Consider the following 16544-nt stretch of genomic DNA (forward strand, 5'->3'; position numbering starts at 1 on the left):
CAGTGGAAGCTGCAGCTGTGCAGCTGCCTTGTTTTATCAGGAATGTGTTCTTTTGGACCAAAAAGGCCTCTTGTGTCTTCTGCTTTGGAGCCTTTGCACTCATGCAGCCTGTTCTAATCATCAGTGTCTTTGATGTGTAATTATGGCAGCTGTATGCCACATAATACTACTATTTAATGATTTTGGACTAAACCTAGATTAAACCATTCAAGGACAGATTTGCTGGCAGATTTCCATAACTGTGTCTTTGTGCACATGGGAGAAAAACAGACCCTCTTTGGACCAGGCCATTGTAATGCCTACACTCAAGTTTTGCTTAAACATTGTCTCTGTAATAGAGCAGGCACTGGAGATTATTGTCACCAGTTCTGGATAGAGTACTTCTGTTGAACTGTGTTCAGATTGGAAATTTTCCCAGAATCAGATTTGAATCTTTCCTCTGGAGTGCAGATTATGTGGAATGAAATAAGGAAGGACAGTGCCTCCAGAAGTGTACACAGCTGAAAGTAATGGGATTTTCAGTGCTGAGTTACTATCCTTGTAGAAACATTCAGAAATATTTTATAGGGAGCGAATCCTTCTTTGGCAGGTCATAGACTGCATAATGCATCTCTTCCATTGCTAATTTTGTGATTAACATTACAGATTGGTAAATCTCTTAAGATGTGGGAGGGGCGGTCAGATATTTGTGTAAACGTTTAGAAGTTGGGATACATTTCCCAGCTACTCACAGTTTTGAGCTGGTTGCAACTCTGTAGAAGCCTGCAGAGACACCAAGGTTAATTTTAGCTCTCCAGTCTGTAAAACTGGGCTGAAAATACCATGAGAACAATTTTTTTTTCTTGAGGTTACTTGCAATTTGCTCAGGTTTTGCTTATAACTAGTACCAGCCCAGCTGTCATAACATTTTGGCATGAACATTCCCAGTGCAGACAGAGATCAGAAGTTAAAAATCACCACAAAACTGCCTAAAACAACTGAGGTTGAAAGTTCCAGAATCTCAGAGTTGTTTGAGAGTAGCTCCAAGAGAAGATGAATTTATTTCAAAATCACTGCTCATGTGAGCTACCTCACTTGCCTGTAATTACAAACAACCTTTTGGACATGAAGGTGACTGGGAGTAGTCAGCATGGACTGACCTTCTATGATGAAACGACTGGCGTGGTGAATGAGGGGAAGGGACTCTATAAAGGTTTTTTGCACTGTCTCTATAAAGATTCTCATAAAGAAGCTGGTGAAGCATGAGCTAGGTAAGCAGTCATTGAGATAGACTGAAGACTGGCTGAACAGCAGGCCCCAGAGGGTGTGATCAGTGGTATGATGTCTGTTTGGAGGCCAGTCACTGGGGGCGTACCTCAAAGGACAGTACTGGATCTATCACTGTTCAGCATCTTCGTTAGCGGCCTAGATGAAGGGACAGTGTGTTCTCAGCAAGCGTGCTAGAAAACTGAGGGGAATACCTGGTGCTGCAGAGGATCGTGCTCCCATCCAGGGGAACCTCAACAAGCAGCAGAAGCAGGCTGACAGGTGCCTCATGCAGTTACACAATGGGCTGGAAGTCCTGGAAGGTTTAGCAGCCCCAAGCACCACTACTTACTGGTGAGGCAAGGTCCTGGTGAGCACTGGTCTGACAGTGAGCCAGCAGTGTGCAGGAGGCTGCATTATATAACTGTAACAAGAGAATGTGCCATTTCTTTCTCCTAGGAGTTAATTAGGACATGTTGCTATCTCTGAGCATACAGAAGAAATAATAGTTTGTACTTGATTATAATTTTCTAGACTCTGATGAACAGGTTTGATACTTCAGACCCCATCAGTAAGCAATTTATCTCACTTACCTGTCTTTGAAGAAAAATATTTCTCCTCTAATTTGTGCAACTCCATCAAATACAATGTCGTGCTTGCAGAGCTCTGGAGTGACAGGTCCAAGGGTAGGACGTGGTCCTGGCCCTGGTCCTGGCCCTGGTCCAGGTTCCACATCAGGTGATACTTCTGTAAGAGTGAACAGAGGGATTCTGGGTGTTCTATTATGCTGTAATGCAGTGCTGCATCTGTAACACAGATCATGACTGATCATAATTAATCCAAGGGAATAGCTTTGAGAAAGTTTTTGAAGAGGAAAAAATTCTGATGAAGTCTTATAAGGAAGGGTGGCTGTGTCCAGCTGAGAAGGCCTTAGCTTCCAGTCCTGCCTGAATCTGCTGTGACGCCATTTGAGATACTGCACCTAGCTGTGTCTATTGTGTTTAGTTGTCTATTTAAGTGAAAGATCCAGGGCTGACTATACTGGGTTTGAATGTTAACATTACAGTTTTTATTATAGTGATTTGTAGAATGAAGAGAAATGGACTTTGAAGTCCTTCTATTCAGAATTCTCTGCAACTCAGCTGAGAGAGACATTTTTCTTCTTTTTACAAGTGCTAATATTTTGCAGATTGTAAAGATGAATTCTGAGGAGTTTGTGTGTGGTCCTTGTGTCTTTAACACTAACCAAAATGTGCTTTTCAGAACATGCTCTCTGCTGCCTGGTTTATTTTTCTCTGTTTTCTGGTTGCTATGAGGCTTACCTTAGACATCAGACTGATTAACTTTGTTAAACACTATGTGCGAGTAGCTGATTTGAGGTAACAGTAATGGAAGAATTTTTTTTTTCCCGAACAGTTGTTTTATATAAAAAGCAGTTTGTCTAAGTATTATTTCAGTTACAAAGAACCATCATGGTTTTGTCTTGGCTTTTGATGTGCAACTGGAGAGCACTGGGTTAAATTCTGAGCTCTATCAATGATATGCTGGGTGAGTTTAGAAAATTCATTTAACCTTGCAAACATCTTAATTCCCAGTCTTAATTAAAGCAACTAAGAACAAAGACAAGAAAAAAGTTGAATCTGTTTTTTGACAAAGAAGGTCTCATGTGGTAATCATTTTGATATATCCTTATACTAATTTCTGAGGTCCTGAATGCTGTGCCACATAGTCATAGGAAGATATCCTGGTGGAAAAGTGTGAAGTGCACAAAGAGAAATGCTGTGGATTTTTCTAGACCACTTAATTGACTGTAGGATATTTTTGCCTTCACAAGGTGGAAAATGGATAAACAGAAGGGCCTTCAATCATAATTATTTCTATGCATTTTACTAAGTGTCTGTGGAAAAAGTAATGAATTTTAAGATAAAAGCATAAAAGTACTTATCCGGGAGCTTTCCACATTTGTTTACACACAGCTATAATCTCCCACACATTATCTGCAAATGTTATTGTGACTATTCAACTTGAGTAGTGGGAAGTCAGTGTGAACTCTTTTCCAGCTGGGACAGGAAACAAGCCCCTTCCCCTCCTGCACGGAGTTATGAGCTAGGAAGATCAGGGTTATGTAGACAAAATACCCACATCAGATATTTCAAGACAGAGGAAAACACAGCATTTCATTGTCCTGGGAAAGGCACTAGAAAGTTTAATGTAAAAGCTTGGCATTTGTCAGGGGGTTTGGAGGCTCTGTTTATTGCAATAAATTTAATGACTCCTCATCCTTAAATTGTGATATTTGTTTAAAGTAAGACCCCTGGTAGTACCATGGAGCAACTAGGGAAAAACAGGATGTTTCTGGCATTTGTGATATCGTGCATTATGACATCTACTGCGAGTTCTAAGTCCCAAAACTCAACCTGTGCTCCATACATTTCTGATGAATTCTGCTGATGAGGGACAACTTTACCATATAGCTCTTGAATCCCCTTAATGTCATCCTGAGAAAGGCGGAAGTTCTTGGTGTAGGTGTAGATCGGGGCCATGAGAGCTCCTGGGTCCTCGGAGTGCTCTAATCCCATCGCATGGCCAAATTCGTGGGCAGCAACCAAGAAGAGACTGTATCCTGGATAACACAGCAAGTTAGTATCAGCTGCCTTGTATCTAAATAAAAAGCCACCATGCAGGTTAGTCACTCTTTCATTTTCCTTGCCATTTGTCAAAAGTCTCCCAATCCTAAACAAAATAATTAGTATTTACAGCCTCCAATTATGTATGTCATATATAGATCCAGAATGGTATTTCATTAGAGAGCCTGAAACCTCTCCTATGGCTGATGTTGCTGAAGTCTCACATGTAGCTTTGAACACAGTCAGTCTTAATACTTCTGTGAAACAAGAAAGTGTAATAAATGAAATCATGGATTTGTTTTTAAGCACAGAAGAATTAAACTTGCCATCTAGAACTCAAATCCTGAAAGTGTTAAATAGGTCTGAATAATCGTGTCTCTAAACAAAGCCTGAATCAGCACTGTTGTACCAAAGACTAAGTGTTAAAAAATCTTTTGTCATAGGAACATTTTTTATCAGTTATGTCCAAAAAAATCTCTAAAATATGGCATTTGTTTTCCTTCTAAAAAAAAAGGGAAAATAATCAAAAACCTGAATCTAGGACTTGTTTGTAGATGTGTAAAACACTTTTTACATTATTTATCAATGTTACAAACAAGGGCAAGGATTAACCAAATTAACTTGAAATACTTGTATTCACTATATAAACTTAGCAGGGCTCTCCAACTCCCTGTGCCTTTTTTTTTTTCCCTTTAATCTCTGGCAATATCTGTTCCAAATGGATTCAATTTTTACATTTAGTGTTTGTTCCTGATTTGACTAGCACTGAAGAACGAGAGAAATTCTATAGTACATGCGGAAATTAAATTTGAGGAAAAACTTGGCCATGGAAGAAAAACATCAGTGTTGTTTATGTTCTTTAATGTTTTTTGTTATTTTCGTGGGGAGGAAGCACTCTAACCAGACAGCAGTGATGTATGAGAATGAAATCTTCACAGTGTCACCAGCTCAGAATGTTGTTACCATTGTATGGCTCTGACATTGTGTTACCTTGATCTGGACAAAAGCCCCACTTGCGGTCATCATCATAGCTGCTGGTAGAAGCACACCACAGCTTGCCATCATTGCGACCTGCACTTGTACAGGAGTCGTATTTATTCCCAAGGAAGATGAAGGGGAATACACAAGGAGCTCCTTCTGAATTTCCACCAACTGTTGACATGGCTATGAAAAACAGTAGAGAAATAGTGAGAAGGGAACCCCATTTGTAAGCGTAATCTGATGTATCTCTTCTGAAGCTAAACATTTAAAAGGCAAAGCGAGCAAAAAATCTGAAATACTCTTACCAATGTCAAGGATAAGATTAAAAGTAATATTTAAGAAGAAAGTCCTCCGACACAGAAAAGAGGGAAAGGTCTAGCTATTGCCATTGCTATGAACATGTTATTAGTTTTTGTGGGAAGGAGTAGCGCTGGCCCCATGTGTACAGCTTTGAGAAAGAAATGGGTAGCAGTGTTTTGTGGATGAAGATTGCATAGCAAATATCTTTTGTTGTCATTTTGATAATGCGTTTCCTGTTGATGTTTTAATGTATCTCAGGAAGATCCGCAGTAGGCTTAGTGTCAGAAAACTTGAAGGGCCATTTAGCATCAACTGGTTGTTTGTTGTCCCACTGAAATAGAAGCTTTCAATGAAAAAAGGTCCAGTGGAGAAGTCAGAAAGTTATATCTAATAGATTGAGGAATTGCTTTATGTTGGTAACAGGATGCATTTTGAAAGCATATGGTTTTAAACTTTCTCTAATTGAGGGATTTTTATTTTTTTTACAATACTGATGCAAAAACTTGCAAAAAATTCCCCTAAAACTTTTCACAGCCCTAAAATATATGACAGTGTATAATAAAAGATAAATAAAGATAAATAAAGAAAAAAAGATAAAGATAAATCTTCTACCTGTTAAGCTGTGGATACTATTGCTTCTTTTGCCTGTTGAACTATCTTCAGATTTTTATCTTTGTAACTATGTAGCATATTACAAAGAATTTGATCCTTTCTTTAATTATATTTTTTTCCTTTTTAAATCATTTGTAAGGTAAAATTGAAGGGTTACACCCGAATATCAGAAGTATCAGGAAACCAAACACTGATACAAATCCATATTTCAAATGAGTGGGGCATTTTCACAAGAATGGAAAAGCAGGGTACACCTGTGTGCTTTCAGCTGGCAGTTGTGCCAGCTGTGCCAGCTGTGCATGGAGGCTTATGGCCCATTGTGTGTGAGCATAGCTTCACCTTGCCTCTAGCAAAAGGCTGAGATTTTAGAACCGCAATTACTAACTCATTAAGTTTAACTAATTGTATCTATAGCCTGTATCCTGAAACTGAAAACATGCCAAGCCACAAAAAGCTATTTATTTTTGTTTGTTTTGTGTAATAAAATTCATGTAATTCAAGTTAAAAATATATATATATTTAAAAAATTGCAAAGAAAGCAGGGATTTATTTTCCTGGATAAAACATTTTCCTCAGTTCTCCTGATCTGCTAAAAAGATCCATTAGCTCAAGTTTACCATACTAAACAGGATTTATTTTTTTCCCAGGTGTAAATGTTAAAACATTACTTACTGAGAGTTATAAGTAAAAATATTGCTCATGCTTTATTCTGTCATGAGTCTTTTCTTTCAGGGCCATTAACAAATTGTATTCTACTCATAATTATCATGCAGTGGTAGACATTTAGTCCTATGATTCAATGACTTTTGTGTATCCTGGATAAATCTGGTATAGTACTGTATGCTACATACAGTATCCTTTACACAGACTGCTCATTTTAGTTACATCCTTGGCCACCAATACTGAAATTGTACCTGGCTCATTGACTTCTATATGCTCTGGTAAAGATGTAAAAAATATTTTTGTTACTTAAAACAAAGACAAATTACACTGTTATGCAAACAGTGTTCCTCATACCAGTTTCTGGGCAGAATCCGTATTTCTTATCTCTATCATAGTCTTCAGTGGTTCCACACCATCTGTATCCATCTGTCCTGCCTTCTGTTGTACACTGGTCATAGGACTGGCCTTGAAATTTAAAGGGAAACTTGCAGGGCTGTCCATCACCATTGCCACCCATTGTAAAAAGTGCTGTTGGGAAACCAGAAGAGGAAAATATTAAAACACAATGCTCAGAATCCATGAGAAATCATAATGTGACACTGGTGATGTTTGAGATCTTGTCATTGATTAGGTACACATAGTGTGTAGTAGTGTTCACTTAAAGCCTCTATTTTACACCAAAAATACTTTGATAAGAGAGATGGATGTGTTACAGTCTCACTAGTGAGGAAGAGAAGAACAGAAAGGAATAACTACAAATTATCTGGGAATGAAGAAAACTCTACTAAGCTGTTGGAGTGCGGTGTGGATTGTATGAATCCTTTGTAGCCTGTCCCATTACATAAAAGGTTTAATATATCTTCTTCAAACAGTGTTTCTAAAAACCATTCTGATAAAGTCATTCATGTTCCTTAGTGCTTTCCTGATTAGTTTACCTTTCATGAAAAATGTTAGCTGGGACGGTCAACTCTGTACAGAGCCTTGGACAGTTTTCCTAATAGCTCTTTGTTTAAGTTTCATGCTTCTTTAAGATGCTAGCTTGTGGTAGAGTGAGTTAGATGACATAACCTGGAGGCATTTCCCTTAGGCTTTGCTTCTCATTTCCAAGCATCCACACAGCTGTGCTCAAGCACTCCCTAGACAAGCAAGACTCCTTCAACAAAGCTGAACACTGGGATATCCTCCTGCCTTTTGCTTTGTCAGTGCCCCCAAGCTGACCTTCTAGGGACTGAATGTTGTCTGTGCACATACACAGCAGGTCCCCATGGCTCATCTGTGAGAGCTGCAAGTCTCTCATGTAGATGGCATAGGTTAAACTGAGCCTTTTTAAGATCACCAGGAGGACATCTTTCTCCTCCTCCCCCACTATAAATTCAAAGCTAAAACCCAAATATTATGCAGGAAGGCTTACCAAGTTGTTTATAACTGTGCTGCTATCATTTCTGATGACCAAATAGCTCTTGTAGCCCCAGTGTCTTTGTGTAGGTTTTGAGGGTTTATGTCTTTGCTTAGTCTGATACACAGCTGGGAAGAGACAATGTTTATGAGCAAGTTTTACCTTTTAGAGTAGGAATAAATAAAAAGCCAAGATTTTTTTCTGGCCAAAGGGCAGCTGAGAAGGGTTCTGACGATGGGATATTGTGACACAAATGATTCATTTTGCTTTTTCCACTTAAAACAGCAATTGGCCACAGAATCAAGGGTATCAACCACTAAATTACTGAAGTGAGTTCCTGTGTCCCAGTACAGAGAGGACTTGGATCTTGCAGGCTTGGCTCACGTGGGAGGGTGTTCTGAACTTCAGATTTGGCCAAGCTTTTCTCTAGGTCCTTCTGCGTCTTTGACATGGAGGCAGCCACGGAGTTCCTATCGCTAGGCTAAAGGTGCTCATCAATGTAATGGCAACACACACTGTGCCTCCCAAAAGAGCAAGCTGCAGATATTTGTATTTTTTTAATATTCTGCAATAAAATAGGAAGCATATTAAGTAGGACTGTGTCTGTACTGATTGGAGAAATCCTTTTTACTTTTTAAAAGATAGATTTGGAAAGCAAAATTAAGCTAAGCTTTTTTACCATATGGGCTGCTTCCAAATCTAGATCTGGCAAATTCTATTTTAATAGTTTTATTATTATTAATATTATTTTTAAAAAAAGGTTATAACATGGTTTAGTTGCAGAAAACATAAAGAAAATCAGTCTTGTACAGCTTTTCATGGAGTCCTTCTGAGTCACAGTCAAAAGACAGTTTTTCATTTTGTCTGACGTAACATCATGTGATGGTAATATCAGAGATTTAAGTTTTCAAGGATTCCCTCCCTCCATCCCCAACAATTACTGAAAAAGTCTTTGCTTTGATGTGAATGAAAATTAAAGGGACCAGTTTCCCCAGAGCAAACAAGCAAGGAGCTTAGTGGATTGTAAGATCTTAAAAGGGCCCATCTCTTGTTCTGCATCACAGTAAATTCAACAGTTTAAAATTTTGTAAAGTTCTACAGCTGCAACAGCAGATTTAGGCTGGACATAACTGTGAGCTACAATGTGTTGTTAGTTCTTCCCAGAAGAATCAGCCACTAGTGACGTAGGGAAACATCAGGCTGGAAGGCTGCTAAAACCATGTGGCACAGACCCAAGGTGGAGGTGGCTGCAGCTACAGGAGATGAGGATACAGCCTGAGTGAGAGCACAGTCAAGCTGCAGTGACAGCCTACAGGATTGGTGGCTAGTGCAAGAAGAGGTATTTGGCCTGCAGGACTTGCAGGGGAAACCTGTTTTTTTCTGTTTCTCCTATTCAGGACATTGTCCAGTTTTCTAAATTGGACTGATACAACCTGCTGCTTTGAATCAAGATCTTGGTATTGAAGATGGCATAACAGGGAGAACCCCATTGGGTTAAAACCGAAGCCAACAAACTGTGACATGTAACCAGCTGGTTAGCTTATGTGTCTTTCATTTTTGTAGAAAGTTCTGGAGTAAGACAGATAGCAGTAATGTTAGGTTTTAGAGGGCCAAGATTTGAAGTCTTAACACCCTATAGTGTAAGTGGACTTTGGTAGGGAGAGTGATTCAACATCCCTTGATCCCATATGGCAAAGAGAGGTTTTACACAGCTGTATAAAATTTATGTAGTACATAGACAACTTTCTGCTTCCCCTTACTCTCCTTTAAAAAATGATTTCTGAGTCAGCCTACAAAATGAGGGTACAGATCTGAGATCAACTGTAGAAAGGCCTAGTGCAGTACCACAGCTTTAAGAAAAATGTTTCCAAATGAGCACTGTGGCATATTGAGGTGAACTGTACCTAACTTTAGTGAATTAAAAGACAGAAACAAACACTGACAACTAGGAATGTTGCCTCCAACACAAGCTGTATGATGTAAATCCTTCTCTGTCTGAATTTATTAGCAGGGTTTAGCAAATGGAGTCTTGGAATAATGAGTGAACAATGCTGCTCTGAATTTAATAAGAAACATCTGTGCAGAACTGCTCAAGGATCTTGCAAAACAATTACATCAGAAACAAAAGGCTGAAATCTTTCTGTTCCATTTCAGAAACCTTGATACAAGCATTTCCAGGAACACCAAATTCCAGAACCAACTCCTACTGAGAGTGCTTCACTGCTCCCATTTTCTGTCTTGTATGGTTTTAGCATTTTACAAAGGTATCGGTTGTGGTATGCAGATGTCTGTTTGTCCATCTTCCTGTAACATAGATCTAATTCATACGGTTTATGAGCATTTCAGCTATCTTAAAAAAATAAACCCAATTCTGCTCTTTTCCAGCTGGAAGAATTAACCTATGAGAAGGGAGATTTGAGAGTGGGTGGGGAGAGAAAGAGTAAAAGAGAAGGCAAAGTTTGAGGAAAGAATGATTGCGCAGTTCTGTGCATGTGTGCATGTGCCATTTACTGAGGTAAATGTTAGACTGAAGAGGCTAGTTTTGAAAGGAATGTAGCTGATTGTAATATCTCTTTTCATTAACTGAAATCTGTTAAAAGTTCATGCTCGTCTTTCTTCATCTGCTACGCCCATATAAATAGTTGTCACCATGGTAGATCCCAGCTCTAGCTATGGTATAGAATGGGCAGTTAGGTTTTTGGAAAGAAAAACATACTTTTTTTTTAACGTATAAATGCTAAAAGACTGTTTATATTCTGCAAGAGATTTTCTCTGACAGCTGTTAGCTTGCTTATACAGAAATACTATCTTCTGTTGGAAAGTGTACAGTCTTGAAAATAAACTTAGTGCTGTTGTTCCAAGCGGAATTATCATGAGTCCAGCAAAAGTTCCATTATTTTCTGTTTTGTTCTCTTTCATAACTGCCATTATTAGCTATGTCATAGCAGTAGCAGTTATAGTGGTGCTGTGTGCTCATCGCTTAGATGTCAGGTAACAGGAATGATGAAACACTGCCTGCTCCCAAAAGTTGACAGCAATTGGTTATGTACAAAGGGCAAAAGTGAATATAGGAAACTGCAGTACTGGAACAAAGCTAGTGGTTAAAAGCTCCTTATTTTCTCCGTCCTTTTCTTTTCTGGCGCTGATTTATCAAGGCTACAGCCAGTTATACTTAATTGCTTCTCTGAAGTTCCCTTCTGGTGTGTTTTACAGGAGATCAAATTAACACTTGTACAGTAATGAATTATCTGAAATCTTGTATCTAGTAGATTAATCAAGAATTTCAAGAACATGAATACATTCCCAATGTTTACTGGGGAACAAGTTGTCTTATAATTTCATTTTAAAATCATAATCATGCTTTGTGTATTGTAGAAAAAGTAATGGTAGCATGACAGCACAATACAAATTCTCCTACCTGTTAATTATTGTATCCTAAAAGTCCAAACATGAAATAAATTACTTGTAAAGCCAAGGATTCTCTAAAAAGCTAGAAATTAAGTATGATCCTAGCTGCCCTAGACCCACTAACATTTTTGCACAGATGATGATGCAGTTATGATCTCTGAAATAATGTTGACCCTATATGTAAAACTAGCAATTGGAACTACTTCATTAATTAAGAGTCCTAAGGCATACGTTAAAATAAAAAGCTAAACTCTACAAATGTGCATGCTGTCTTGGCTAGTCATTTGTAATGTACCAATATAGAAATAACTTCTTACCAGCATTGATAACCACTTGAAATTCAACTGTTTTTATTTTGAAAAGCAGTAACAGGGCATTTATAGGATGGTTTGTGATGATAATATCATGGTGCATGAAGAGGGCTTCCAGACTGGGCTGACCTGGGCTACCAGTTGCTAAAATAAGTAAGTTGATATGTGAGGTTAGAAATTTGCCTTAATGGGCTTCATCCCTAACTGCCAGACTTTAGCAGTTGCTGCTCTTGAAGGAGATAGTGCAATTGTCAGTGGAATGGCCTGCAATTTAGGGAGAGATTTCTGTCATTTAATGCACTCCTTCTCTGAATTTGACCTTATCCTTATGCTAAAATGGAGTTTGTTCCTGGATTGTGCAATTGAACCTTTGTATCTTTGATGTACAAATGGAGCCTGTGTTGCTTCAGGCATATTTTCAGTATGTTCTTGTGTTTAGAGAAAGGAATTGGCCTGGTTCACTATCAATCACATTCTCTTCTACACCAATGGATTCTGCTGTTACGCTGGAGATATTAAAGACCAATAAATCTGAATCTACCAGAAGGGAAGTGGGAAAAATTCCAAGGAGAATGGATAGATTAATCAAGTAAAGGAACAATCTAGGAGGAAGAAGAACACTAGAAACAATTTTCTACTTACACTCATGGGGACAAAAGCCATATTTGCCATCTGCATCAAAGTCTTTGGTTGTGGAACACCAGAGGAATCCATCATTACGTCCTGCATCTGTGCAGCTGTTGTATTCCTTACCATTGAACCAGAAGGGAAATTTGCAGTATTCACCATCTGCATTTCCATACTTTACTCTAACCACTGCAAAGAGAACAGATGCAGTGCTGAAATGAGTCACTGACTGGAGGATATTGGTGCAAATGTAGTGTGGATTTCTGCTTTGACATTCTGTATGTTGTTGGTCTCTCTATTGGCAAGGTGATCATAGTTGAAGTAATAACTGGTAATTCTGAAAGAATTACATAGATATTACTCATGGTGAAGTCTTAGAATGAACAGTCCTTAAAATCAGCCCAGAAAAATAAATGTGTTGTTGTTACTTTGGCAATGCAAACTTATATACATGCTGTTAATATGTTTAGTAATTTAGTTTCTTTGGTAATGTGGTCTAAAATATTCAGTATATTTTGAAAGTTTCCAGGCAGCATGTTCATGTTGAGCATGAGATTCAACATACCTCATGCCTCATAAATGACTTTGGTATCTGCAATTTGACTTGAATGAGATCTGTTGCTGCACCGAGCAATTTGGTGGTAATGCAGGCACGCACAGATCCTGGGCTTTATTTCTATTTGTTACACGTAAACACTTCTCCTAAGTTTACTGGTGCTCTGAGACATGTTTCTGTACAAGCAACTTGCATATCCTTAGTATTTCTTTTAATTGCAGTGACTAATTGGATACTTGTGTAGGATATCTACACATATGGAAAACAGTTTCCTCCTGTTCACTGTTGTTGCTCTGTCATGGTTTTGTAATTTTACCCACTGCCTTGTGTCATGGGCATAGATTTTTCTAGATTGATCTAGATAACTTCGTGACATGCTCTGAGGCAAGGATGCTTACCAGTTACAGCTACCCGTCAGTGCTTGTGCTAGAGATAAAATAAAGCCAAAGAGAAGGGTTTTGGCTATTTGGATATTGAAGTTCAATTATTTCCTTTGAGTGAGAGGACAGCTGAGAGAACTACATTTTGAACTGAAAAGCTAACATGAGTTTGTATTCTTACTCCTAGTTTTCCAATTTATTTTACAGTGAAAGAATTATAGTTAGCAATATATGATTGTGTTGAAGCTTAAGCAGATAAAACATGTTCCACACTACTATTGCTTGGTCATACTTGTCTAAGGTCACAACAGTCTCTTTGGTTGCTTCCTTATAAAGATTACTGCCTACTAAAGATTCTTGAAGTTGGTCTTAACCCACTATGCACAAGGGGTTTATGTTTCATTTGTCTTTGACAGATACCATGAATACCAGTACATAAATTCTTATTCAGGTGGATGATTCAATTTTTAAAGACTGGAATCATAGCTTAGGTCCTGTTAAAAGAGAGTGCCAGTAGAAAAGCACCCAACACTTTGCCTCTTAATAGTGATATTGCATCTTGGGCACCTGAGAACTGAAGCATTCAAAATCAGTCATGGCTTTGTACTTTTCCCACCCTTCAGCAAGGCTGTGAGGCATCAGGCCTATTATCAGTTCAGTTTTTCAAGGAGTAATGGTAGAGGAACAGGAATGGAAATTCTACAAAACATTTAGGAATTACTTAAACATTTTGTTGAGAACGATTTAAATTGTATGCACTTATTTTCATCTGTAGTAATATTTACCCCTAAAACTTATTGACATGTCAATGAAAACAGTTCCTGAAGCAACATCCTGAAGCAGTTAGCAGACCATATGTTCTGAAATATTAAAACATTTGGTACCTTGCCCTTCTCCAAGAGTCCACAGTTCATCATCATCAAAATGGGAGTCTCCTCCAATTCCTGGCCCCGGTGCAAAGGCGTGAGCCAGGAGACCATCTTTGCCATCAAATGGATAGCCATCACCATGTTCTGCAGGAGAAATCAGACAAAAAAAGTATTTTCTAATGACCTCAGCTGTCAGAATGGATACATGAATGATGATGATTATATGCACTTTCTCATCCAAGACAGCAACAGATATTCTAGTGAGTGGTATGGGCTGGGCTGGCAAGACTGAAAAGGAAAAGAGAAAGCCAATTCTTACAAAGAACTTCAAGTGACAGTCTTGCAGTTGTGACAGCATGTCCTTTTATATACCAAAAGTGTTATGAAAGGGAATCAGACTGTGAAGAGCAGTGAAATGTTGCACACTGGATGCACAATGCATGTGTGCTGTTATTTCTCAATGGAGACTAGCAGGAGCTTTAAGATAAATATTGCAAATGAGAAGTATTTTTCAGAGAATTCGCATCAATCCAAAACACAGATTTGAAAGTAAAGGTGGATTTCTTTTTTGAGGATTCTTTTGTCTGTAACACCTCAGATTGCTGTGTTCTTTTCTTTGCATACGATACTGGGGGAAGCAACCATCTGAATGCTTCTCAGTAGAGAATCTCTGGAAAGCTAGCACTTATTCAACGCCTGGAGTCCTGTGAATGAGCCTATCCCTTCTCCACATCAACCACTCTGAGATGCAGGCTGCTCACAGGGCAACAGCACTTTAAGTAACTCTCCTGTTATTGCACTGTAGGCTTTTCTTGGAAGTACACTGTGTGTGGGTAAGGCAGGCTGGCAAGGGCATAACCCTGGTATTCATAGCTTTCCCACCACACTGACCTGTGCAGCAAAGCTGGCTGCCAGCATCTCCAGTTGCATCATTTCAAGCTTTTCAGTCTGATGTCTTTCCATTTAACAGAAACCCTCAATACACAGGCTTGAATCTCTGCTCTGTTGCACTGATTTCATGCTGCTGTCAACCTCTTAATACTAGTTCAGTTCATTCATTTCAGTAGACTAGTGTGTCAGTTGTTCAGGGAGCAAGAGTTTAACATGAATTTAGAAGCTTTACTCCCGTTCTTAGCTTAAGAGAAGCTGAAAAATGAACAACTTTGTGGATGTCCCAACTCCTGTGAAGTCTGTAGGCAATAAGGTGATGAGAATGAATGAATGTGGGAAAAATTCTCCCACTATTTCTGAGCTGGGTGTAATCTGCAAGTACTAAAAATCAGCAGGAACACTTCTGCTTTTGTAAGGCTTGTCTTGTGAACCAAGCCAGCCTGGATGAGGATCTGAAGTTTTGGGTTCTGTACAGAATCTCTGAAGCTTTTGAAGCCAACCCATAAGTAGCTAAAGCAAAGAAAACCAACTTGCAATGGAGGCTTTTACAAAGAGCTCAGTTATTCTTTAAACTGTTTGCTTCACTTCCAAAGTCTACCTCCCAAGTGACTGGCTTCAGAAATGTCTTCATTAGGATTAACAATTCTGTGACTGTAAGAAATTAAAATGCCCCAGGTATACACTGAAAATTGTGTTCTCTTAGAGGAAACCAAAATTAATTGAGAAGGCATGCGCAACTGAAATGAATCAAGTTGTTTATCATCAGCAGGACTAAAACTAGAATTCAGCTAAAGAGCCATACTTCAAAATTCTTCAAGACCAAAGAATGTGTTGAAAGCCTCTAGTCTGCTATGCTAAAGAACAGAAACCAGTTATGGAGATAAACTGAAAGTCTCAAATCCATTTTTAAGGCCCCCCCATATGTTAGGACCTCTGCTACTACCACTGAAAAAACAAGCATGTAGGTGTAAATGGAGATGGTAACTCCATAACATAGTCTTCTGTTGTGATAAGCCATCTTGCATCTGAAGATCTGTACCAGTATTTCCTATTTATATTTCTGGTTTGTAGATTTAAAAATAAAATGTTACTCCAATTAATTCTCTTTTGCAAAGATTCTCTCTCTAATATATATATATATTAGGAAAAAAAATCTTAGTGAAATTAGATCGTAGCCTGCATGAGCCAAGTGCAAGCCAGGACAAGATTTGCCAAAAAGGCTCATGAGCCTACTTATTGAGGTTAAGTCATTCCAACATGAAGGATTAATGAAAGGAACAAAACCAAAAACATATGTAAAAATAGAAAATATACCCCATCGGCCAAAATTAATCATAATGTCTGCCTCTCCATCATTTATTCGGTTAAATCTCAGTGGCGTGACATCACTCCAGACTTTAAAGGCTCGGGCAAAGGCATCATCTACTGTCTCAGGATCCAAATCCGGGGTATAGCCTATAATCCTTGGACATAAAAAGAAGAAGTAAGAAACACATACCTTCCCTCCCAGTATATGTTGCTTACTGATCAAAATGCTGAAAAGACTTTGAAACAGGTTAAGAAGTAACGCTACTCCACATGAGGTACAGACTTTATGGTGATTCAAATGCATTCAGAGGTGGTAGTTACTACTTAGTTTTTCTTTGGAATTGACACAGCATCATTAACTATATAGTCA

General features: G+C 38.6%; 1 protein-coding gene and 1 long non-coding RNA gene across 2 annotated transcripts in view; one reads left to right on the forward strand and one right to left on the reverse strand.

The window, feature by feature from the left end:
- LOC107054270 overlaps window positions 1-16544 on the forward strand; it is a 112511-nt gene that overhangs the window by 34720 nt on the left and 61247 nt on the right. The window lies entirely within an intron of this gene.
- The window catches only part of MMP2 (matrix metallopeptidase 2), a 34709-nt gene that overhangs the window by 11616 nt on the left and 6549 nt on the right, over window positions 1-16544 (reverse strand). The window contains exons 3-9 of the mRNA NM_204420.3: window positions 16181-16329; window positions 13991-14119; window positions 12186-12359; window positions 6783-6956; window positions 4863-5036; window positions 3713-3868; window positions 1839-1992 (exon numbers count right to left, since the gene is read on the reverse strand). Of these exons, the coding sequence (NP_989751.1) occupies window positions 1839-1992; window positions 3713-3868; window positions 4863-5036; window positions 6783-6956; window positions 12186-12359; window positions 13991-14119; window positions 16181-16329 (1110 nt within the window). The remainder of the gene's footprint in view (window positions 1-1838; window positions 1993-3712; window positions 3869-4862; window positions 5037-6782; window positions 6957-12185; window positions 12360-13990; window positions 14120-16180; window positions 16330-16544) is intronic.

This window comes from Gallus gallus, chromosome 11 (genome assembly GCF_016699485.2).
Source record: "Gallus gallus isolate bGalGal1 chromosome 11, bGalGal1.mat.broiler.GRCg7b, whole genome shotgun sequence".
Taxonomy (NCBI): domain Eukaryota; kingdom Metazoa; phylum Chordata; class Aves; order Galliformes; family Phasianidae; genus Gallus; species Gallus gallus.